The sequence below is a fragment of the Scardinius erythrophthalmus genome, assembly GCF_964197995.2.
Source record: "Scardinius erythrophthalmus genome assembly, chromosome: 18".
Classification (NCBI taxonomy): Eukaryota; Metazoa; Chordata; class Actinopteri; order Cypriniformes; family Leuciscidae; genus Scardinius; species Scardinius erythrophthalmus.
In genome coordinates, this window is record NC_138238.1 from 28,952,484 (window position 1) to 28,978,216 (window position 25,733).

General features: G+C 34.3%; 1 protein-coding gene across 1 annotated transcript; it reads right to left on the reverse strand.

The window, feature by feature from the left end:
• Window positions 1-730: 730 nt before the first annotated feature.
• Window positions 731-25,314, reverse strand: cmn (calymmin; the record flags this gene model as incomplete). Its single annotated transcript, XM_081391954.1, has 47 exons — window positions 731-735; window positions 868-918; window positions 1,093-1,350; window positions 2,720-2,803; window positions 3,749-3,787; window positions 3,873-3,947; window positions 6,122-6,190; window positions 6,388-6,447; window positions 6,593-6,652; window positions 6,741-6,815; window positions 7,054-7,125; window positions 7,457-7,516; window positions 7,605-7,670; window positions 7,777-7,833; window positions 8,391-8,426; window positions 8,546-8,605; window positions 8,926-8,979; window positions 9,111-9,170; window positions 10,348-10,896; window positions 11,033-11,086; window positions 11,448-11,501; window positions 11,615-11,671; window positions 12,193-12,243; window positions 12,363-12,419; window positions 12,531-12,578; window positions 12,861-12,911; window positions 13,016-13,072; window positions 13,186-13,233; window positions 15,009-15,065; window positions 15,840-15,890; window positions 15,998-16,054; window positions 16,167-16,214; window positions 16,504-16,554; window positions 16,669-16,725; window positions 16,838-16,885; window positions 17,171-17,221; window positions 17,310-17,366; window positions 17,853-17,900; window positions 18,193-18,243; window positions 18,343-18,399; window positions 20,441-20,488; window positions 20,597-20,638; window positions 21,139-21,186; window positions 21,352-21,393; window positions 22,384-22,431; window positions 22,602-22,652; window positions 25,242-25,314. 47 exons carry the CDS (start codon window positions 25,312-25,314, stop codon window positions 731-733), a joined length of 3,252 nt encoding a protein of 1,083 aa, XP_081248080.1.
• Between the last annotated feature and the right edge of the window lie 419 nt (window positions 25,315-25,733).

The following is a 25,733-nucleotide window of genomic DNA, read 5'->3' on the forward strand; positions in this document are numbered from 1 at the left end:
CAGATACGCATTGTCTTGGAAGTACTGCCAGGTAGAACTGCAGCAACTTGTTGCTTGCAGAGAAGCTGTGGGCCAATTTACTGCTACTTAGCGTCGTCGCCAATCAGCATGAAGCCGTCAGGCTCAGCAGAGGCGAGCTCATAGAAGATTACAGTTCCTTATAAGTACAAACACTAGTCTGCTGGTAGACTTCGACATTTGCTTTTTTTATCTCTTATTACTGACATTTATTTCAGAAAAAGCAAATATTTCTTTAAGCTACCCTATATAAAGTCCAGGTAAAACTGGATTTAAATGAAAGATTTAAATGAGGGTTAGATTTAGAGTTTGTATTTATTCAAAACCATGCATAGCCTTGCCACAGGAAATTAAACAGAAATAAATAACAGTGGCTTCTAGAAAAAAAAAAAAAAAAAAAAACACACTTCTACATAAAACGGAAATGCATAAAATACCAGAAACATTTTTGAGGAATTATGGAATTTAAAAAGAAAAAAGATGAATCAGATATAATTATATTTAATCTAAAATGTCTTTATTTGTACAAGCAGCTGCTTATTTTTATGGCAAGGTAACACATATTAACAATACATTTAAATACAAGGAGAACAAAATACTCAAATAAAATGACAAAAAATGTACAACATTCACAGAAACATTGTGTAAAAAAAAAAAAAAGAGCAATCAAGTGAAGATACACATTCTTGCAGCATGAACTTCAACTTCAAAATTATCCTAAGAAAAAAAGGGAGGTATGGGTTAGAAAAACAGCCACATTATTATTATTCATATATAAAATAATTATAATAATAATATATTATTATTTTAGGTTTTATTAATGTTAAATGTATACAACATTACCCTTACCTTGGTATTTATTTCCAAAGAATCCACTCAATTTGTATTTGCCTTCCTTTCCTGTTAAAAAGAAGCAACTTTTAAATGCACAAAGTTTAAAAATATGGCTAAATATAGCAGCAAGCGATTACTAAGAAACCTGTTGAAATTTGAAATCACCAAAACAAACATGCCCTTACTCAAAAGGATCACACCATTATCTTGATAGCTCACCCCCACTTATTAGCACCTTACCTGTCTGGGAGTCGCCATTGGGCTGGATGTGGAACTTGAGGTGCTGCTGGATGTGGATCTGTTGTGGTGGTGCGGGCTGCAGCATTAGAGTGGGCAGCTCAGGCTGAGGGATTATGGGTGAAACAGGAACAGCGTACACATCAGGCACAGAGACTGGGACCGTTGAGGAGCCGTCCAGTGAAAGGGTGGCGTCTAATGAGGTGACAGCAGGGATGTGAGGAGCGGGACCCACAGTGGGAACACCAGGGAATGAGACAACTGCAGGACAGTCAAGAAAGACACAATGGAAAGGTTGGATTTAAGTTCTCTCTCGATATATTTGAAATGGAAGAATATATGGGACGATAGTTCAACAGCAGCAGGGTCAGATATTTTGGGACAAAAATGCCACACAAATTCAAGATTAAGTGGCAAAAATGCCCCTCTACAATTCAAGTCAATCAATTACGACTGTTGCGATTCAAGTGAAATCATTTTGCAGCATTGTGCATTATAACCAATCACATTCTGTTGATTTTATAAATGCAATAGCCAAACAGAGGCGTTTAGATTATTCACAACATTCTTGTTCAGCGCGCGCTGAATTCTGCACGCTCACCAATTCTCTCATCATACACAACAAAGTGCAGATATGTAAGACATTCATTTAGCAGTGTAAACAGCTTAGTGATTATAATAGTTTTTATATAATAAAAGCAACTTAAAGTTTTTTTTTTCTGTAACTGGGAATAAACTTTTGTTCATGCTACTAAAATAACCAATGTGAAGTATTGATTTTCTAATGTGTAATAAGCAATAAACTAATTCACAACCACCAGCTGGAGTGCCCATGATCTTCACCTGAGGACACTCCTTCCATCTGCTTTCTCATCATGAACTACATTTCCCATAATCCATTGCCTGGACTCATTGTGGTTTAATTACTTCCACCTGTTTCATTATCTGGTCAGCTCTGTCTATTTGAGCCATGTGTATTCACTCTTACTTTGCAAAGTCTTGTATGTGTTACACCTAGGGTTGCAAAATTCTGGGAATTTTCAAAGGAGGAAACTTTCCATGGGAATTTAAGGGAATTAACAGGAATTTATGGGAATAAATGGGAATAAACTGGGAATTTTCAAAGTTGAAGGTTGGCTCTTCATAGGGAACTTAAATATAGTTGAGGAAAGTATATTTTAGCATAATCTTGACTAAAACAAACAGATGCCATTCAAATACACTTGAATATCCATGACATTCCTCAATCACACTGCTTACTGCATGGCTATTGAGACCACACCCCCTACTGGCACTGTGCATGCCTCCATCACATGCACAGAAGCCCAAAGCACAAGACTATTGAAGGCACACATTTGAGCCTGTGGACTAAACAAAGTGAAGTAAGTTTTGATGATATTATGGGGAAAAATATTTATTAAATGTTTAAATTGCAAATATCACAAATGTATTCATCTAGTAGATAGCAAGCTGATAAGTTAGATGCTAAATAAGCTAGCATAACTTTATTTACCACATAAGTAGGGCTTGACGGTATATATCGTTACCGCGGAAGAAAATGTCAACCGTAACAGATTTTTTTATTCTGTGTATACCGCAACATGTAAATAAGTAGGCGTGGTTAACTCACGTGCAGCGTGCGTGAGACTGAGACCCTCTTGGTCTTTCTTAATGTTTCTTTGACAAATATCAGGGGGGAAGGTGCAGAAGTCAACTAGAGCAGTGCAGCACACTGAAAGTTTAGAGAGACGCACATGCTAGCAACGGGGCTTACTTGACAACAAGTTCATATATCAATATTCTAACGAATAGAAATAACCTTAAATAATGTATCTATCCGTCTCTTATGTGTACAGTTACTTTCAGAGTGGAAGCGCAAGCGGTTGCCGTGGTAATGAATATTTCCAAAATTCCCCAGCTTAACTTCCCATGGAAATTTACCGGAAATTCTGCCCCTTTGCAACCCTAGTTACACCCGAGTATCAGAGCAGTTCGCAACACCAATTCATAAACGGTTCTTCGCTTGTTTCGTGTCTGTGTAGCCAAAGTATGATGTGCCATTTCCTCAAACACAAATTTGTATGTATTCGATCAATCAAAATTAATAGTTATTATTACAATCTCAAGAGCAATTCTCAACAATAATGATTTTTCATAATATTGCAGCCTTACCTAATGAGTTTTTATTTTATTTTATAATTTATGTAGGATTTTTATTTATGCAATTGTTGTGTAAATAAATGTATGCCACCTTTGAGCAGCATTAAACAGTGTACATAAAATAAATGCTGTCAGATGCAGCCTTAGTTCCACCTTTGCAGTGTAAAGATGGCTTTTGTTGATGCTAATAATAACAGTATTATGGTTGATTGAAGTAATTAGTTAAATTTTTGTATTTGAAAAAGACAACACAGATACATTTAATTAGGTAATTTTAAAAATTGGCTTAAAGGTAAAAAACGTCACTGGAAATCAATTCCGGGGGGGAAATATTGCCCTTAATGGAAAAGTTCATTTCTGACCCTGGTCGGCACCATTAATAAATTATAATAAATTATCCTGCAATTATATAGATATTTACTTACAGATATATAAAATGTATCTGTAAATACAGGATTTAAAACATTCAGAGAAGCAGAGTTTTGAACATTACTTTTACCTTCTGGTTGTACTCTTCCATTTGTATAATCCCCAGTTCCTTGAACAGAGGGTGAGAGATGTTTATATGCAGATTTACACACCTCAGTCTGGTAGATATACATAGTGTCAAAAAATGCTTGTACCATATTTCTCGATGGATTGTGCATTTGCATCTTCAGCTTCTGGAGCATCAGGATGGGGTGGAACCTCTCCATCTCCTGAATCAAGCACAAACACACAGAATTAATGTGTGAATATGGTAGACGGCAGCAAATTTAATCATTGGAGGCACAGTGAGCTGTTATACTCATAAATATGCTCGAAACATGAGGGAAAACTATACGAGAAAAACTTTGCTCTATTTCTCCTCATCCTTGTCTGTGTCCTTCAGTGGCCTCCATGTTTTCTTCCATATTTCTTCCAGCTTGTTGCGAGCTGTCTTTGTTAGTGTTCTTTTGTGCATGTGGTTCAGTTCAGTAACATGACCAGTTCCATTCCACTGCACCACTTTTCCATTATTTTTCTATGTAAACATGCGCTAGAAAGATGTGTTTGACTGTTGCGCTTTGCATCTCACGCATGACACAGTGTTCTAAAAACGCTGTGCTCAAGTTAAAATAAGTTCAAGTATTAAGACATCTCGTGACCTTGCGGTTTTTCCCCATACCACTGCTCACTTCTCTCATTTTTAACAGCAACATAATATTCTGTGTGAAATAGCCATAAGGCTTGCAGTGAGAAGTTTTTTTTTGCTCATATGTGACTTAGATCTGGTTTTGTCATGACAGTGTGAACAGCACAAACCACATGGAATCTGATCTTTTCGATTCTGATTTGGGCCACTTCCACGTGTGGTCCTAAGTCCGATACAGGTCTGATGTTTTGCAATGTGACCTCAGTCTGAATTAGATTTAGACATCAACATTCGTCACAATTCTGCACACATGGGAGTCACTTCAAAGATTTTACATAGCTACCCGAAGTTATCAAGACAGCTGCGAAAGTTAGTCAAGTGAAGGACAGTGAGGTGTCAGAGCTCACAAGTATTACATGACCGCTCTCCAAGCAAAAGTGCTGGGCAACGATTAATCACATCCAAAATTAAAGTTTGTGTTTACATAATATATGTGTGTGTACTGTGTATAATATTTTGTATACACACATATGCATGTATATATTTAAGAGATATTTGCATGCATATACTGTATATATACATTTATATTATATATAAATCTAAATATTTTATATATAAATAACACATTTTTCTTAAATATATACATGCATGTGTATTTATATATAAAAAATAATTATATACAGTACACACACATATATTATGTAAACAAACTTTTATTTTGGATGCGATTAATCGCAATTAATCGTTGCCCAGTACTAGTTTTTTTTTATATTGCCTGCGCATAAATTCGCTGGGTTCCGTGGCAAATCGCACAATAAATAAACGCGTAATCGCTTACTTTAATGTCCTCCATGTTCACTTCCTGCTGTGTGAAGTCTTTTTATCGTTCTTTTGCGCATACATGTCAGTTCAGGACCACAATCTCTTCACACTGGAATCTGATATTGGCCACATTTAAAACAACAGTATGAACAGCTATACCAAAAAACTGTGATTCCGCTTACCATGATCACTTGCATGGATAATTTAAAGCAGTTATTGGTGTTTACAGCTCAAAATTTGACTGAACAGATACGAATTACAGTAGTTATATTTAGTAAATAAAAGTAACAGTAATTCTATTTGTTATTTTATCTATGGGTTGGAATTCTAAAGTAAAATAAAGTGCAGGAAGATTACATTTATTTAAATTTGAGAAAGAGACTGTGTGGGAATTAGTGTGTTTGTGCAGCGTCTCTATAGTCAAGTTGAATTATTTCCAAAACAGCAAAGTTTTCACCTTGTTGCTAAAAAATGTAATGTAGCTTTCAGTAGCGAAACTATTTTATTTATAAAATTCACAGGGCTGCAGCTCAAAATAAGGTTCTGTGCCTCTGAATGTTTGTGTGTTTGCAATCTTACCTATATATAAAATTTTCACCTCAAAAGAAGCTGCGTTTTTGTGTGAGCACATCAGGCATGTCTACATCATAATATGAGAGTAAGAAAAGTTATCTTTGTGGGTAAATGTTTCCCTCGCCTTGCGGTGGCTTGGAATTCCAATGGGAATCGTAAATACGTGTTTAGCAGTAGGTCAGATGTCCAGATATCAGATATGTATTTGCATGTGGCTCAGAACAGATAAGAAAAAAAAAACAGAATTAAATGCAAATTTCTCTGTTTACACGTTAAACATTATCCTGAGTAAAAAAATACCTGTGTAAACACAGCCTAACTTAAATGAAGATAGATATCTTAATATCTCAAAATACAACTAACCATATTGGTCAATGGATTTCTGTCCGTCAATCTCAGGACCTTGATGCAAAGCCTCCAGGCTTCTGTTTTCTGGAAAAAAAAGAAAGAAAAAAAAAGAAAAAAAAAAGAGGATTAAACGATAGCATTAAAACTTTGAGTTTAAATTCAAATGATAATCTCTTCATTTAACATTTTCTTCATTTAACCTATGGAATTACAACAGAGTATTTCAATAGTTCTTGCTTGATTAATAAATAGTGTACTAAATAAATAGGAGATGAACGTACCATCAACAGACTGGCCATCAGTCACTGGGCCAAGGAGTTCATATGACACTGCTGGATTACCTGTAAGACATACAGCGATTTTACCAAGGGTAAGTACAAAACAATTATTACTTTCTCGTTAGCCTAACTGAATGCCGTTTGACAATTCACAATGATGAAGAGGATCTTTAAACTAGAGTATCAATAAGTAAGTTAAAAATCACACCATAGTTAGCATCGCCCCCAAAACTGAGTGTTTCTGGATTATACAGGGATTCTGGAGAACCTACAGAGAGTAGAGAGGATGGACATGCCTATCAGTACAGTAATATTATGACATTTGTCATTTCATTATCTATAAAAAAATAACTCACCTTCACCATATTTTCCAGACACAGCATCAGGCCTGAGATCGAGTGGCTGACCACCATATTGAAGACCCTTTTGTCCTGAGAGAGAATTACAGTAAAACATACTCACTATCATAATTTGTAGAAATAAGACAATATAAGTTGGAAAAAAAAATAAGAGTCACTAGATTTGCCAAAGTATTTTTCACTACCATATCCAAGTGGCTGGCCATTGTGGGGTAACCCTCCAAAATCTGAAAATACAGAAACTTATATTTCACAACATCTTCAAAAAAAGATGTACTGTATGATCAGACAAAATTCTTTATAAACTTACCATATTTACCAGGGGACTTGGCAACAGATTCAGGAAGTAAAGGTTGAGAGTTGTAAGGTAAACTACCATGTCCTATTTTGGGGTCAGAGAACAGAATTATATGTATTTAACAGCATTATATATGTTTTGAGATGCAAGGGTTCCCAGTTGTCATGTCAGCTGTTCTATCAAATATTGACTTGAAGTAGAGATCTTAAAGAATAACATTTTTAAACATACATTTTGAAAAATTTAAATATTTCACAACTAAATGTGTTTTATCACAAATCATTTTTTTTATTAAAGTAAATGTGAATTTCTACCACAATCTGTAGTGCAATGTTACAAATTACCTATCAACTGATAAATGCATACAAACAATTATGAAAAAGTGTAAAGGAATATCAAAGCATCTAATCTTCACCGTATTTTCCAAACGCTTTAGGATTGTAGGGTTTGGCTCCATAGCGCTGACCATCATTACCTATGAGAAAGATGCACATAAATCCATGTGTCCATTCAGGATTACAGTTAGGGTCAAAACTAACTCAAATATTATAAAGACAGCATACCATATTGTCCAGAGGGGTTTGTTTGATATCCATTGGGGAAACCACCAAATGGAAGTCCGCCAATTCCTGTAAAAAAAAACGACCTTGCTTATGAAAACTGAGTAAAAGTAAGTGTGCAGCATTTTTGACGAGTCGTTTAAATAAGAGCTGATAGGACTTTTCTCAAACTAACCATATTTCGCTTGAGATTTTCCCTTAAATCCTGTTGGTTGCTCACTTTGTGGTCCAGCTATCAGAGTAACAGAAAAGAGTAAATATTAATGAATATAGAATCAAACTGTTGCTTCTAAATATCTAGCACAGAAAACAAGAGGGCAAAAAACTATCACACACAAATTCAATTAAACAGGTCTTGTGAAATGTAGGATACTACTGTGTGAAACGTTTATCGTAGCATATGGCATACTGTTTCACTTAAAAAAAAAACAGTGTCTACTATATAAGTAAGCAGAACTACAATGAGTCACAAGGGTAAAGAAAGTACTGTAATTATTCACAGAGATACGGTTGTAATTTTACTTGGTGTGTACATAAAAATTCTCAAAGTTTTGAAACCGAGACCTATTTATTTATTTATTTAAGCAAAAATTAAAAGCATTAATATCTAAATTTATATTTATTGATATCTCTTCATTGTTTATTTCGTTGTAGGATAAGGTATTGCACTAAAAAGGCCCAGACTATTGACACCCAAGGACTAAAGCATATATTTAATTAATGAGTATGTGAATTCTGTCCATGTTAAATATATATTTGAAATATCCATAAAGTAGGAAATATTCCAACCTGGATTTTTCAATTTGTTTCCATAGCCTCCATAACCTGTAAAGACGGCAACATGAGGGCCAAATTTTTCATAATTTTAGACAAGCAAACAGCAAAGATGAAGCCAACTAATAAGTGATAATAATTACAATAAAATGTGTTTTGTAATGCTTTACCTGCTTTGTAGCCATTATTCATACCATGAGCTGGATAACCACCCATTCCTGCTCCAAAGCCTAGTAAAATATTTTTATCCAAAGTGGTTAAAAATGCTGTTATGGTTAGATGGATAATTAATGTTTATATGGAATTTAATGCACCTGGTTGTGATGCCACTTCTCCTTTTTCATTTGGATACCCTGAAAACCACATTTTAGTTTTAGATTGAATGCTTATTTTTTGCTTGGTCTTCACAACTGTTTAGAAGTCAAAGCAAACTGACATGGACTAAAATGGACAACAAAATCTCTTATTTTTATTGAATGGTGTCTTTAAAACATTAAGATTTTAATAATTTATATGACAATAAACAAGTGAGAGAAAAATGAGAGTTCACCAGTACTTGGAAGTTTGACCCATTGTCCATTAGGTTGTCCTCCAGGTCCACAATCTAAAACAAAATATATATATTTCAACAATTAAATAGTTTTTTATTGATCCAAATGTAGTTTGGGGTTATAAGAGCCCAGCTAATTTAATGTGATTTTATGTTATATCAATGGATTATTATTTAGGATTTACCAGGCTTTGAAGGTATAGCTCCCTGCACCTGTCCATTTGGTTGTCCTAGACCAGTGATTTCTGTAGAAAACAAACAAGTTATCAATAAACTAAATTTACTTATCCAGTTAAGATGCCCTGATATCACTATCAGAATTGTAATACATGCATAATGTATTACAAAGCAAATTGTTAGGAGAATGATTCCAAAAGAAATTCAAAACCCAATTTAAAAAATGTTACGGTTTGCCGAATGTGGCTAATTCGTATGAATTCATACAATCTCGTTCGTACATTTTCATACGATGCGCTACGCTAAAGTAATGCGTATTTTTAGGAGTTGGGGACGGACCTTCATGCTTACTTTTTTCTAATAACATTGTTTTTGTATGATTCACATTATACAAAATCACCACCTCGTAAAGTTTTCCCGTGAGATCAGGTTGAAAATTCAGGGTTTTATTAAATATGTCTAGTTAAGTTGTTAAAGATCTGTTAATACTTTTGGGTGGTGGAGGGTAAATATGTATGCCCTACATTTCTTATAAATGCATAAGAATGCATTTATGAACAATTTGTACAATAGATAGTTTGAATTTATGATAATCAATGACTGAACAATATTCTTTGCATCACAACCATCTTCAAGATATCTAGTAGGGATCAAAATGCCCAACTATTTTCTTGTTACCAAATGGACTGATTAAATCAGAACATAAAAATTCAGCCTACTTTTTTTTTTCATTGTGAAATTGACTTATTAAAAGTTTTTGAAGGCTATCAATCCAATGTAGAAACATTTAATGGTTCTAAAATCTATGTGTAGTGCCAAAGTAGAGTTTAGCACCAAAGTTTACAACAATATCCCACAAATATTAGTTGAAGTTGACGTTCAAGTTGACAGCAGAAGGTAAGTGCTGATAGTTATAGGACATCCATAAGCCATTTTGAGATAACATTTACATTAAATCACAATTTATCTGCAATAACACAAATAATTCATAAGTGAACAACATTTGCAGAACAAATTGTCAGGTGAACTGGATTAATGAATAAACAGGATTAGTACAAAAGCTAGAGCAGAAGTGAATTGATGCAGAAAAGTAGAGAAAGAGGGAATAAGGGAATTTTATACAGTTATAGGAAATATCTTTATGGTTGTGAATTAGTTAAATGTTGCAGAAGTGGTGTAGCTTCAAGCTGTTATGTGGTTTCAGGATATCATATAAGATTTTAATCAGAAACTTTAAAAGTTTACCAGGATTTGTCATTGGATTCTTCATTTGAGGCACAGGCTTGTTTGACTGAATCTTGGATTGTTGCATCTCTGGAGCTGATTCTGGCACTAGAGGCGCCTGTGAAGAAATACTGTCTTGTGGTAACACTGGACTTATGTTTTGTTCCTGTGAAAGGACTTGTTCCCCCTCTAGTGCAACTGTCTGTGATGTTTGAGGAATGGGAGCTGATTCTGCAGAAACTGATTGAGGGACTACTGTTGCAACTGGTTTTGGTTTATAAGCTTTACTAGGTTTATATGAACCGGGACCTTGCATAAATGGCTTTGGAGCAGGCCAAGGTGCCATAGAGCTGGGGGCTTTGCCCTGTGGATGAAGATTTTGTCCCTTTGTTTGTTGTAGAACTGGTGGAAGGTCTTTAGTTTGTTCTGGAAGTAATCCTGTATTTGGCTCACGTCCAGAAAGTGGTAAAAAGCCCTTGGTGTTAGATGTTACTGGGAGATGACTTTGTCCCTCAGGGCTTAAGATCTCCCCTTTAGGTCCTTGTTTTCCAGTTGTCACAGGCATATAACCTAGAAGCCAAAGCAATTTTACTACAAATTTACATTTACAATAACATACATAACATGCATTTCTAAATGACAGAACTTCTATTCATGTCATGTGGAGGAAGTAAATAAAATGTACTTCAAATAATCATGATTTTACCTGAATTAGCTGCTTTATAAGGTCCTTTTGACATATAGCCAGGAACACCATAACCTATAGATCACAAGATATGTATGTTATAACTGAAGGTTTTACATTTGACGATGTAGAGTGAGTTTGTTAAAAACTGGCCCTAATATTCAATACACTGAAATATGTTGAATATGGTTTTAAAAAGGTAGAATATAAAAAAAACATGTGTCTACATACCTATAGTGCATTACCCCTAATAAAAACTTAAATAATATAAATTATTAATCTAAATGGGACTACACTACAATTGGTTTATAAATAAAGAATTCACTTAATGCACGGATATCACATATTTTACAGTGGATCTGAACATGGCTTATCCAACCTGATTTTAGAGCCAACAAATATAATTTTATAATAGTAATGATGTCATGCTATTTACCATTAGGCTTGGCTCCTTGGAACCCATTTGAGGGTCCAGCTTTAGCTCCATATCCTTTGAAGCAGATTCAACAAACATAAGATTTCAAATAATACAGAAAAATCAGACAAAGGAAAAAGAAATACACGCATTACACAACCTTTTTTTATTATATTATTATTTTTTACCTTGTTTAGGTCCCTTGGTTCCACCATTGGGATACCCCATATTTTGAAGAGAAGAGCCTAATTAGAGAAAAATATTTTAAACAAGTGTAATATCCTCAGTTCTTTTCAGAAATCAGCATTATCCACACTGTAATAATTGCACAAGAGCTGGTGACATCCAGTGTATTACCTGTACCAACTCCCAGAAGAAGGCATGTAGCCGAAACGCGTTGGAGTTTTTTAGAAGGTTAATGTGACCAAGCCATAATAATAAAGGCTTTTTAACTTTTGCAATTGAGAGTGCCTTGGAGTTCCTTTTTCCTTTTTGATTTGTGGCATTTAGTTTCCCATCCAAAGAGCACCTTGATTTTAACCAAACTTTGGAGTCCAGGAAGCGCTCCTCTACCATACCTTTTTTATTACCTGTATTAGGTTGGTTAGCTGCACCTCCATTAAGATATCCTCCATTTCCTGAAGAATACCAATCCCAAATCAGTTTAGAGGTTGATTTCATATTTTACAGTGGATTCAAAAGCAGCCTATCCAACCAGATTTTAGAGCCAAAAACCATATAATAGTAATAATCACATGCTCTTTACCATTAGGCTTGGCTCCTTGTCCAGTTGAAGGTCCAGCTTTAGCACCATATCCTTTGAAGCAGACCATACACATAAGATTCAAATGAAATGGAAAAATCCGACCAAAAAAAAAAAAAGAAAGAAAGAAGAAAAAACAGCATGCACATTACACAGACACACAAATAGTTTACCTGGTTTAGGTCCCTTTGTCCCACCATTGGGATACCCTGTATTTTGAAGAGAAGAGCCTAATTAGAGAAAATAACTTTAAACCAGTGTAATATGCTCAGTTCCTTTCAGAATTAAGTATTTCCACACTGTAATAATTGCACTAGAGCTGGTGTCAGCCAGTGTATTACCTGTATTAGGTTGGTTAGCTGCACCTCCATTAGGATATCCTCCATTTCCTGAAGAAAACCAATCCCAAATCAGTTTAGAGGTTCTCCAGTTACCTCAGTTTACAATTTAGACCTTTAGTGCTTTATCCCCTAATAAGCAATTCCTCCACCAATAATATACATTATTAATTATAATTAATGGGGCTACACTACAGTTGGTTTATTAATAAATAATTCAATGTGCAATCAAAGGTGTGTCAATATCATATTTTACAGAGTCTTCTAAAACAGCTTATCCAACTAGATTTTAGAGCCAATCACACATAGCACACATAATCACATGGTATTTACCATTATGCTTGGCTCCTTGTCTATTTGAGAGTCCAGCTTTAGCACCATATCCTTTGAAGCAAACCACACACACAAACAATTTCAAATAATACTGAAAAATCATGCAAAGGAAAAAGAAATGCACACTATATGCATAACATACAATAAGTGGTTACCTGGTTTAGGTCCCTTGGTTCCACCATTGGGATACCCCATATTTTGAAGTGAAGAACCTAGATAGAGAAAAGTACTTTAAACCAGTGTAATATACTCATTATTTTCAGATTTCAGTATTTTCCACATCATAATAATTACACGGTAGAGCTGGTGACATCCAATGTATTACCTGTATTCGGTTGATAAGCTGCACCTCCATTAGGATATCCTCCATATCCTGAACAAAACCAAATCTCAAATCATTTTAGAGGTTCTCCAGTTACCTCAGTTTACAGTACAGACCTTTAATGCTTTACTCAAACTACACCAATAATAATATTGATTATTCATCTAAATTGGGCAACACTACAGTTGGTTCATTAAAGAATTCAATTAATATGCAATCAAACTAAAGGTGTGCAAATATATATTTTACAGTGTCTTTAAACATGGCTTATCCAACCTGATTTTAGAGCCAAAAAATGTGTGTTATAATAGTAATAATGTCATGCTACATACCATTAGGCTTGGCTCCTTGTACATTTGAGGGTCCAGCTTTAGCTCCATATCCTTTGAAGCAGACGTAACACGCATAAGATTAAAATGATACGGAAAAATCAGACAGAGGAAAAATAAATATATACTACATACATAACACATACAATACGCGTTTACCTGGTTTAGGTCCCTTGGTTCCACCATTGGGATACCCAGCATATTGAAGAGGTATTCCTAATTAGAAACAAATACTTTAAACCAGTGTAATATCCTCAGATCTTTTCAGAATTGAGTATTTTCCACACTGTAATAATTGCACAAGAGTTGGTGACATCCAGTGTATTACCTGTATTAGGTTGGTTAGCTGCACCTCCATTAGGATATCCTCCATTTCCTGAAGAAAACCAATCTCAAATCAGTTTAGAGTTTCGCAGTTACCTCAGTTTACAATACAGATTTAGTGCTTTACCTCTAATAAACAACTTCACCAATAAAACAGATTATTAATCTAAATGGGGCTAAACCACAGTTGGTGTATTATAAAGAAATTCTATTAATGTGTAGTCAAACTAAAGGTGTGCTGATATCATATATTTTACAGTGGCCTTGAACACGGCTTATCCAACTGGAACTTAGTCAAAAACGGTTTTATAATAGTAATATTTGTTCTGATTCACTAAGTGTGCGTACACACTAATTTGTGCGTGAAATGTGCGTACAAACAATTTTAAGAACAAATCACGATTCACCAAAAATTTCGTAATAAAATGTATTCTAAATTTATGAAAAAACATAGGAACTGAAACCACACATACACAAAAAATACTTTGTACGGCCTTATAATCGTGTTAAGTTATATATCATCCTAACATGACTATAATTATATTGAACTTGAAGTATGTTGCATTAATTGTATTATATAGTCCATTTATAAAATTATATAATAAAATTATTAAATCTGAATAACGCAGATATACGCATGTGTTAAAAGGTGTTTATTGTGAGAACTCATGAGAATGGCCCACTAGGCATTGCTCGAGATCGGGCGAGAGCTCGTCAGCAAACAGCGGCAAGTTTGACTAGAGCGACGAAAGGCTATTAGGAAAGCATGTGCAGAAATCCCTTATGGAGATGGTTTGGGCTTGTTTTATGCAAATGACTGACCTTGTAAACACAGCTGCTCATTTAGAGTAGCTACTCCAAATTTACTAACATCAGAACGATATTAAGAACAAATTCATGCTTGTATGAACGTGTTGTGAATTAGGCAAAGATTTTTCATGAGAAGTTCTCCTGTGTGTACTAATACGAAATAATCTACGCAGTTATTAGTGAATGAGACCCATTGTCATGCTATTTACCATTAGGCTTGGCTCCTTGTCCATTTGAGGGTCCAGTTTTAGCTCCATATCCTTTGAAGTAGACCCAAACACATACGATTCAAATGACATGTACAAATCAGACAGAGGGGAAAAAATACACAACATACGCATTACACACACAAAAATAGTTTACCTGGTTTAGGTCCCTTGGTTCCACCATTGGGATACCCTATATTTTGAAGAGAAGAGCCTAATTAGAGAAAAGTACTTTAAACCAGTGTAATGTCCTTAGTTCCTTTCAGAATTCAGCATTTTCCACTGTAATAATTGTACTAGAGCTGGTGTCATCTTCAATCTCCTTTGCTACCTCATCATGAACATTTCCCAGTACCCATTGCCTGGCTCATTATGCATGATTATGTTCAGCTGTGTGTGATAACCTTGTTTAACTCTGCCTTTATAAGCCCTGTGTTTCCACTCATTCACTGCAAGTCTTGCCTGTTCTTTGGATTACCTTGTTTGCCTGTGTTTCTTGGACCTTGTTTTATGTTTGGATTGTTTGCACGTTTTTGATCCTGTGCCTGTTTATGAATTATGACTATGGATTACCCTAAATAAAAGCTGTGTTCGAATCTTCAACCTGTGTGTGTCAGAGAATACTGTAACGGCTGGTGACATCCAGTGTATTACCTGTATTAGGTTGTTTAGCTGCACCTCCATTAGTATATTCTCCATTTCCTGAACAAAACCAATCCTAAATCAGTTTAGAGGTTCTCCAGTTACCTCAGTTTACAAAACGGACCTTTAGTGCTTTATCCCCTAATAAACAAATCCTCCATCAATAATATACATTATTAATCTAAATGGGGCTACACTACAGTTTGTTTATTAATAAAGAATTAAATTAATGTGCAATTAAATGTGTTTGAATATCATATTCTATAGTGGCTTTGAATGTGGCTTATCCAACTGGAATTTAGAGCCCAAAACGGTTTTATAATAGTAATAATCACATGCTATTTACCATTATGCTTGGCTCCTTGTCCAGTTGAAGGTCCAGCTTTAGCTCCATATCCTTTGAAGCAAACCACACACATAAGATTCAAATGATATGGAAAAAATCAGACAAAAAAATAAAATAAAAACAACAACATGCGCATTACACACACAAAAATAGTTTACCTGGTTTAGGTCCCTTGGTTCCACCATTGGTATATCCCATATTTTGAAGAGAAGAGCCTAATTAGAGAAAATAACTTTAAACCAGTGTAATATCCTCAGTTCTTTTCAGAATTCAGTATTTTCCACACTGTAATAATTGCACTAGAGCTGGTGACATCCAGTGTATTACCTGTATTAGGTTGATAAGCTGCACCTCCATTTGGATATCCTCCATATCCTGAAGAAAAACAAATCTCAGATTAGTTGAGGTTCTCCAGTTACCTCAGTTTACAATACAGACCTTTAGTGCTTTACCTCCTAATAAACAACTTCTTCACCAATAATACAGATTATTCATCTAAATGGGGCTAAACTAGAGTTGGTGTATTATAAAGACATTTAACTAATGTGCAATCATACTAAATGTGTGTGGATATCATATTTTACAGTGGCTTTGAATGCAGCTTATCCAACTGGAATTTAGAGCCAAAACTGTTTTGTAATAGTAATAATGTCATGCTATTTACCATTAGGCTTGGCTCCTTGTCCATTTGAGAGTCCAGCTTTAGCTCCGTATCCTTTGAAGCAGACCCAACACATATAAAATTCAAAATGATAAGTAAAAATCAGACAAAGGAAAACAAATAAAAAATACACAAAATACGGATTACACATACAGAAAAATAGTTTACCTGGTTTAGGTCCCTTGGTTCCACCATTGGGATACCCTATATTTTGAAGAGAAGAGCCTAATTAGAGAAAATAACTTTAAACAAGTGTAATTTCCTCAGTTCTTTTCAGAATTCAGTATTTTCCACACTGTAAAAATTGCACTTGAGTTGGTGACATCCAGTGTATTACCTGTATTAGGTTGGTTAGCTGCACCTCCATCAGGATATCCTCCATTTCCTGAAGAAAACCAATCCCAAATCAGTTTAGAGGTTCTCCAGTTACCGCAGTTTACAATACAGGCCTTTAGTGCTTTGTCCCCTAATAAACAATTCTTCCACCAAAAACATACATTATTAATGTAAATGGGGCTACACTACAGTTGGTTTATTGATAAACAATTCAATTACTGTGCAATCAAAAGTGTTTGTATATCATATTTTACATTGGCTTTGAATGTGGCTTGTCCAACTGGAATTTTAGAGCCAAAAACTTTTATAATAGTAAAAATCATATGCTATTTACCGTTAGGCTTGGCTCCTTGTCCATTTGAGGGTCCAGCTATAGCACCATATCCTTTGAAGCAGACCCAAAACACATAAGATACAAACGATACGGAAAAATCAGACAAAAAAATACGCATTAAAACACAAAAATAGTTTACCTGGTTTAGGTCCCTTGGTTCCACCAGTGGGATATCCCATATTTTGAAGAAAAGAGCCTAATTAGAGAAAAGTACTTTAAACCAGTGTAATGTCCTTAGTTCCTTTCAGAATTCAGCATTTTCCACTGTAATAACTGTACTAGAGCTGGTGTTCTCTTCTGTCTCCTTTGCTACCTCATCATGAACTCCATTTCCCAGTACCCATTGCCTGGCTCATTATGTGTGATTCTGTTCAGCTGTGTGTGATTACCTTGTTTAGCTCTGCCTTTATAAGCCCTGTGTTTCCACTCATTCGTTGCAAAGTTTTGTTTGGGTTTCAACTACAATTCGGAGCGTTCTTTCCTGGTTCTTGGTTTCATGGTGTTGATATTTTGCCTGTTATTTGGATTACCTTGTTTGTTCGTGTTTCTTGAACCTTGTTTTGCACCCTGTGCCTGTTTATGAATTATGACTGTGGATAACCCTAAATAAAGGCTGTGTTTGGATCTTCAACCTGTGTGTGTCAGAGAATACTGTAACGGCTGGTGACATCCAGTGTATTACCTGTATTAGGTTGGTTAGCTGCACCTCCATTAGGATATCCTCCATTTCCTGAACAAAACCAATCCTAAATCAGTTTAGAGGTTCTCCAGTTACCTCAAGTTTACAATACAGACATTTAGTGCTTTATCCCCTAATAAACAATTCCTCCACTAATAATATACATTATTAATCTAAATGGGGCTACACTACAGTTGGTTTATTGATAAAGAACTAAATGAATGTGCAATCAAAGGTGTTTGTATATCATATTTTACAGTGGCTTTGAATGTGACTTATCCAACTGAAATTTATAGCTAAAACCTATGTTTTATAATAGTAATAATAATCACACGTTATTTACCATTAGGCTTGGCTCCTTGTCCAGTTGAAGGTCCAGCTTTAGCAACATATCCTTTGAAGCAGACCACACACATAAGATTCAAATGTTATGGAAAAACCAGACAAAGGAAAAAAATGCACAATATAGGCACTGCACATAAACTTAGTTTACCTGGCTTAGGTCCCTTGGTTCCACCATTAGGATACCCCATATTTTGAAGAAAAGAGCCTAATTAGAATAATAATAAAAAAAAAAAAAACTTTAAACCAGTGTAAGATCTTCAGTTCTTTTCAGAATTCAGTGCTTTTCACACTGGATGTCACCAGCTCTCGTGCAATTATTACTGTGTATTACCTGTATTAGGTTGGTTAGCTGCACCTCCATTTGGATATCCTCCATATCCTGAAGAAAAACAATCTCAAATTAGTTTAGAGGTTCTCCAGTTACCTCAGTTTACAATACAGAACTTTAGTGCTTTGCCCATAATAAACAACTTCTTCACCACTAATACAGTTTATTAATCTAAATGTGGCAAAACTACAGTTGGTCTATTATAAAGAAATTAAACTAATGTGCAGTCAAACTAAATGTGTGCGGATATATATGACAGTGGCTTGGAATGCAGATCATCCAACTGGAATTTAGAGCCAAAAACTGTTTTGTAATAGTAATTAATGTCATGCTATTTACCATTAGGATTGGCTCCTTGTCCATTTGAGGGTCCAGCTTTAGCTCCGTATCCTTTGAAGCAGACCAGACATACATAAGATTCACATGATATGGAAAAATAATAATAGAAAAAAACAAAAAAAACAAACACAAAATACATATTACACATACACAAAAATAGTTTACCTGGTTTAGGTCCCTTGGTTCCACCATTAGGATACCCCATATTTTGAAGAGAAGAGCCTAATTAGAGAAAATAACTTTAAACCAGTGTAATATCCTCAGTTCTTTTCAGAATTCAGTATTTTCCACACTGTAACAATTGCACTAGAGCTGGTGACATCCAGTGTATTACCTGTATTAGGTTGGTTAGCTGCACCTCCATTAGGATATCCTCCATTTCCTGAAGAAAACCAATCCCAAATCAGTTTAGAGGTTCTCCAGTTACCCCAGTTTACAATACAGACCTTTAGTGCTTTATTCCCTAATAAACATCTTCTCTACCAATAATACAGAGTAGTAATCTAAATGGTTCTAAACTACAGTTAGTATATTATAAAGAAATAAAATTTATGTGCAGTCAAACTAATGGTGTGCAGATATAATATATTTTACACTGGCTTTGAACACGACTTATCCAACTTGAATTTAGAGACAAAAACTGTTTTATAGTAATAATCACATGCTATTTACCATTAGGCTTGGATCCTTGTCCATTTGAGGGTCCAGCTTTAGCTCCATATCCTTTGAAGCAGACCCAACACACATAAGATTCAAATGATATAGAAAAATCAGACAAAAAAAAAAAAAAACGCATTACACATACACAAAAATAGTTTATTAGAATACAAATAAAAATACTATAAACCAGAGTAATATCCTTAGTTCTTTTCAGAATTGAGTATTTTCCACACTGTAATAATTGCACTAGAGCTGGTGACATCCAGTGTATTACCTGTATTAGGTTGGTTAGCTGCACCTCCATTAGGATATCCTCCATTTCCTGAAGAAAACCAATCTCAAATCAGTTTAGAGGTTCTCCAGTTACCTCAGTTTACAAAACAGACCTTTAGTGCTTTATCCCCTAAAACTCCTCCACCGGTAATATAGATTATTAATCTAGGTAACAATTTACAATAGGTCTTGTTTGTTAACATTAGTAAATAAATTAACAAACATGAACTAAAATGGAGTAATAGATTTTTACAGCATTTATTAACCTTTGTTAAATTTTAGTTATTAAAAATGTTCATGTTGTTTCACAGTGCACTGACTTATGTTAACAGATTAAACTTTTGATTTTACAATTGTATTAGTGAATGCTGAAATTAACTAAGTATTTTTTATAGTTTGTTCATGTTAACTAATGTGAAACCTTACTGTAAAGTGTTACCTTAATCTAAATGTGCACAACGTTTACCTGGTTTAGGTCCCTTGGCTCCACCATTGGGATACCCTGTTCATTGAAGAGAAGAGCCTATTAGTGAAAAATACTTTTATACTTGTTTAATATTCTGAGTTCTTATCAGATTTTAGTACTCTCCACACTGTAATAATAACACTGTAGAATCAAATCTATTTAAACATCCAATATAATCACCTGTATTAGGTTGGTTAGCTGCACCTCCATTAGGATATCCTCCATGTCCTAAACAAAACCAATCCCAAATCAGTTTAGAGGTTCTACGGTTACCTCAGTTACAGACACATTATATAGTTGATTACAGAAAAGGAAGTTGACAAAATAAAATTTTACCTTGTTTGCTTTGTGTCTTGGTCGCCCCACCATTGGTGTATCCTGCAGAAAGTGAGGTGAAAAACAATTACACAATTAAACCTAGAAAACAGTTAACAAAACATTCATAATGCAAACAGTGTAAATACTAATGTGGTAAAAGGATTGTTGCTAAAGTGTTACCTGCCAAAGAGAAAAATGGTTCTTCTCATACTGCCTAATTAAGGTAATGTAAAAATAATATGCTATTCTCACACATGGACCCCAGCACTCCATACTCTCTTACAACCATCCCTGTGATCAATACATTTTACTTCCACTTATGAAAAAAACATTTTCACATATTAACATTGTAGAACTATTTGGTTGGTATGTACAAATGTACTTCATTTGACAAAATATTGGTGGTGTAGCTTATTTGGTTCTTGATATTAACCCCAAAACTGACCACAGTCTTCTAAATTACTCAGAAATATACCATGTGTTCCACAGAAGAAAGCAAGTAAAACATAAGACCTTGCAGGGTGACCTAATCTTTAAGAGAATATTAAGATAAGACTTACCTAGACCAGCTCCTTTTTGGGGATGAGTGCCCATTAAATTGCTGTAGCCTTCAGACAATATTAAACAGACTTTTTAATGAAAGTAAACACACAATGACAACAGTTGTATATGCTGAAACAAAACACAATGGTGTTTGTACACATTCTTAATGGGTACATTTGCACAATCTGTATGCACAAACCTAACGCATTGACTCTTGAGATTAAACTCACCCCCATAAGACGGTGCTCGGTAGCCGTTCCCATTCCCATTACCTGTAACAATAAATGACAGGAATGTAGTGCAATTAGAGTTTCTCTCACACACACACACACTCGTTGACACAATGCAATCTCTAGCTCCTAACCCTACAAAGTACAACAAAGCACCTAACATGAACCCTCACTCTAAATCTACCCTTAACATAAGTATAACCTTATCCCTAAAACCAAGTCTTGACCCTCAAACAGGCCTTTAAACAATGTTGGGGAAAGTTACTTTTAAAAGTAATGTGTTACAATATTGCATTACTCTGTTTTTTCACACACACGGTTTAAAACTCAAACTCACAAAATAGTTCCTCTGATTTTAAACAGGTCCTCACAAAAATATTTGTAAAAGTACACACACATACACACACACGCACGCACACACCATTCCCATGCCTGTTCCAACTTATAACAATTGAAAAATATATGTTAAAAAAGGAAAACCTGATTATGTTCTTATGCTACAGTACAAGCAAAAGAAAAAGCTACCATATGGGGGATGACCTCCATATCCAGGCTTATTTTGTGCACTTCCATAAGAACCTAAAAGACAACAGACAGATGTATGATGATTTATTCAAATTTCAGAACTGATTCACATTATATTGTACATTACATATCACATACTGCATTTCTTGGTTTGGGCTTACCTGTACCTTTGTTTACAGGATAACCTAATAATAAAAAGAAAACATTTAAATAAACATCCATCCATCCATCCATCCATCATCCATCCATCCATCCATCCATCCCAGAGAATCCAAAATAATCAACAAAATAAAATGTCCAAATGTACATAAGTATATCAAAACTGCTGTACATGCACACAAATAGATATGCTAAATATAAAATATTTCAGCAAACCAAGCTAAATAAAACAAAACTTGTGAATAAAACCTTAACTGATTCATCTCATCACATTTTATATGTTATGGTATATTTATTCACAAAAGATCAAAAACCAAGTATATTAGTATAAATTCTGTTCTTGCTTACCATTTCCTTTCATATTTGCAGAGTTGCTATTTGGACCCACACCATAACCTGAAAATACAGATTTAGTGGGTTATCACATTATAGTTGCAATACCAGAAAATCATGTTAAAAATTGCATGATAATTTCACAGACTTGGATTATTCAGAATGACTAACGGAAATGGCTATGCATTGAATCTGTGGTTTACTGTACATCAACATAGAAAGATTGATATTACCTCCTGGTGACATTTGTACTGCACCGCCATTTGGTTTTTGAGGTTGGTACCCTTAAATAAAAAAAATAAAAAAATAAAAAATGTACAGGAGGTTATCCTTTGACATGACAATGTACTGTACAATATTTAATTGAACTTAAAGAACCACAAAAAAAAAAAATACAAAAAATTAAATACAAAAATTAAATGTCAGCAAACAAATAGCGCTGACATTTATGGAAGCTCTATTGTTGGTTTAGAATGTATACAGACATGTCACATATTCTGTTGAATACAGTATCATTGCTATATAAAACCATAGTATATCGATAAATTGCTTTATACTATACTTTTGTCATTTGAAGTTAATAATGGATCTATTATGAAACTCTTTCCCTTAACTATTTTCACAGGTAACGTGAACTAATATAACTGCTGCATCTTACAGTATACTGTTGTCTAAATATCTTAGACACATGGGGGAACAGGCAGTTCCTGGAGACAGCAGGGGCAAGAGAATAAATTGAGCAATTTTGTGCAAGTAATACAATTATATTCTCACAGGGAGATGTTAGATTCAGGCATTGCAGGGGAAACTCATTCACTTTGCTTTGATGTTAAGAAAATAATGTTTCACAAAATATTAAGAAGTTTCAGGAATTGAAATGCAAAACAGATTTTGGATGTTTAATTCTGCGGGCAAATTCTGATTATAAAAAAAAAAATGTTTAATGAAAATAAAAAGTTTAATGAAAAATCTTGTATAAGTACATAAAATAAAAAAATAAAGTAAATGATTTGCTTTTTTTTTTAAATCATCAAAAGTCAATTAAAACCATGTGTTTAAATTTAAATTTAAAATTTAAACAGAGCTGAGAATCAAAAGTTATGTATGAATTTATAGGATTCTGTAAGTAATCTTCATATTATATATTGCCGACTGTACTAACAAGTTTTTTTTTTCTGAATAGACTTTATAAATAAAGGTAAAATCTTCACTCTAATTGATGTTTCCCCACCATTTGACATTTTCCCCCTCAATCACTTAAATGACTTTTTATACAACACACAGTGTTTCTGTTACTGTCCAAAGCACAGGAGTATGAGGCACATAATTGGGTGTTTGGTGCTATAGCCATAAGCCATAACATTCGGACACAGCATTGTTTCACGCTGTACAAGTTTGGCACCGCAATGTGGGATTAACACCTCAATAGCTGAGCAGGGTTTAAAGATAGTTTACCCAAAAATGGAAATTCTGTCATTTACTCACCCTCAAGTTGTTCCAAACCTGTACGAGTTTCTTTCTTCTGCTGAACACAAACAAAGATATTTTAAAGAATGCTGGTAATAAAAGTTGATGGACCCCATTGACTTCCTTATGGAAAAAAATAATAATACTATGGAAGTCAATGGGGCCCATCAACTGATGAGTTTACCCATATTCTTCAAAATATATATTTTTTCATTTAGCAGAAAAAAGAAATTCATACAGGTTTGGAACAACTTGATGGTGAGTAAATGACTTTAAAATGTAATTTTTGGGTAAATTATTCCTTTTATAACTCCTAAAATGCAGCGCTAAACCCGCATCAAAATTACAAGTTTATTTTACAGGTTATTTTACTGAATTATTAAATCTTATGAATTTCTTAACCAAATTCAAACAACATAAGGATTGTTTTTAATCAATCAAACCCTCGAGAGCAGTACAAATGTTTTCCAGGACCTGATATGGATCAAATCCTGTGATCAATTTTGTACTTTAAAAAAAATAAAATAATGATCATGTGACTGAAATCATGTAATTGAAATAACTGTTTCCTCTTATTTTTTTCTCTTATCAGTTATGCACATTAGGGTTTCATGTAACATCTTACACATCCTCTATATTTTAGTATTGACCTCAGCTTGTGGAAAGCTAGTTGTGATGAACTTTGATTCATCATGTGCCTTTTTTTCTCTACCCACTGTGTTTTTAAGGTGGTTGCCACTTGCCAGTATATTATGAAGGTTAAAATATATATATTTGATCAATTTAGTATATTAACATTATTTCAGTTAATCAAATATCAGTTTTTTTTTTAGTTAATTTAGGTTAATCTGAAAAACTTAAAACGTTGCAACCGTATTTTTTTTACAGTAAAGTTCTGGCAACCACAGCTGCTTTTTTGTCTCTTTTTTGTGGGTGTGACACGCTCGTAAAGACTTTTCACTTCTACAAACCTTTATGAAATGCTTGAGAAACACTGTAACCGTTTATGATGCTGGTTACCACCAGCACTTACAAAATGACAATCCAGAAAAAAAAAAAAAAAAACTACATTTTTTTTTTTTTTTTTTTTTTTTTTTTTTACTTACTGCTACTATCACAAATCATCCATAATGTGTCCATACATGCCTTAAGCTACAACATTCAATGTGAAATGCCTTTCTCTGGTCATTTCTGGATAAATTGGAAATATTTTTCTGGTAGCATCTCAGAAGTCTTTATACTAATTAGTTCTACACCAAGAACAGGCCATAAACCTAATTTGTTTCTCAATAACTTAAGGGAAAAACTCCTGTAATTCTGTAACAGACACTCAAAGCAAAACAACAATCAAATCCACACAGATTTTAAGTAATTATGAGCATTGTTTTCTCATCAAGCATCCTTACCTGTGCCACCCTGAAGTGTTACTTTGGTCATCCAGAGCAATAACATCATCCTTAGAAGTGTCCATTTCAACATTGTGGATAAATCTACAGGGAAAAAAAAAACAAGGAAAACAGAAAGAGACAGAAAACCTAACCCAAAGCATACAGGGAACAGCTCATAGACAGAAGACTCGTAAGTTCTCCAGTGAGCTTTTAAACAGTGGCACCTCCTCTATAGGGGTCATCCAAAAAAGAGACTTCTGGGGCCTCATAAAACTTTATGTTCCTCACCACATGTGCTAAATAACTACAGGGTTGATACTAAATGACACATGTGGCATTCTATTTCTTCTCGCATTATATACATCATTATCTACAAATAAATAAATTTATGTCCAATAAATTATCTTTTTTTTTATAAGTTAGTGTGTATTTAGTGGAATCATGCAAGTTCAGCAGTTCATTATTACGAAGTCGCACTTAACTTTCCTTATTTGACTTCTTATTTGATTT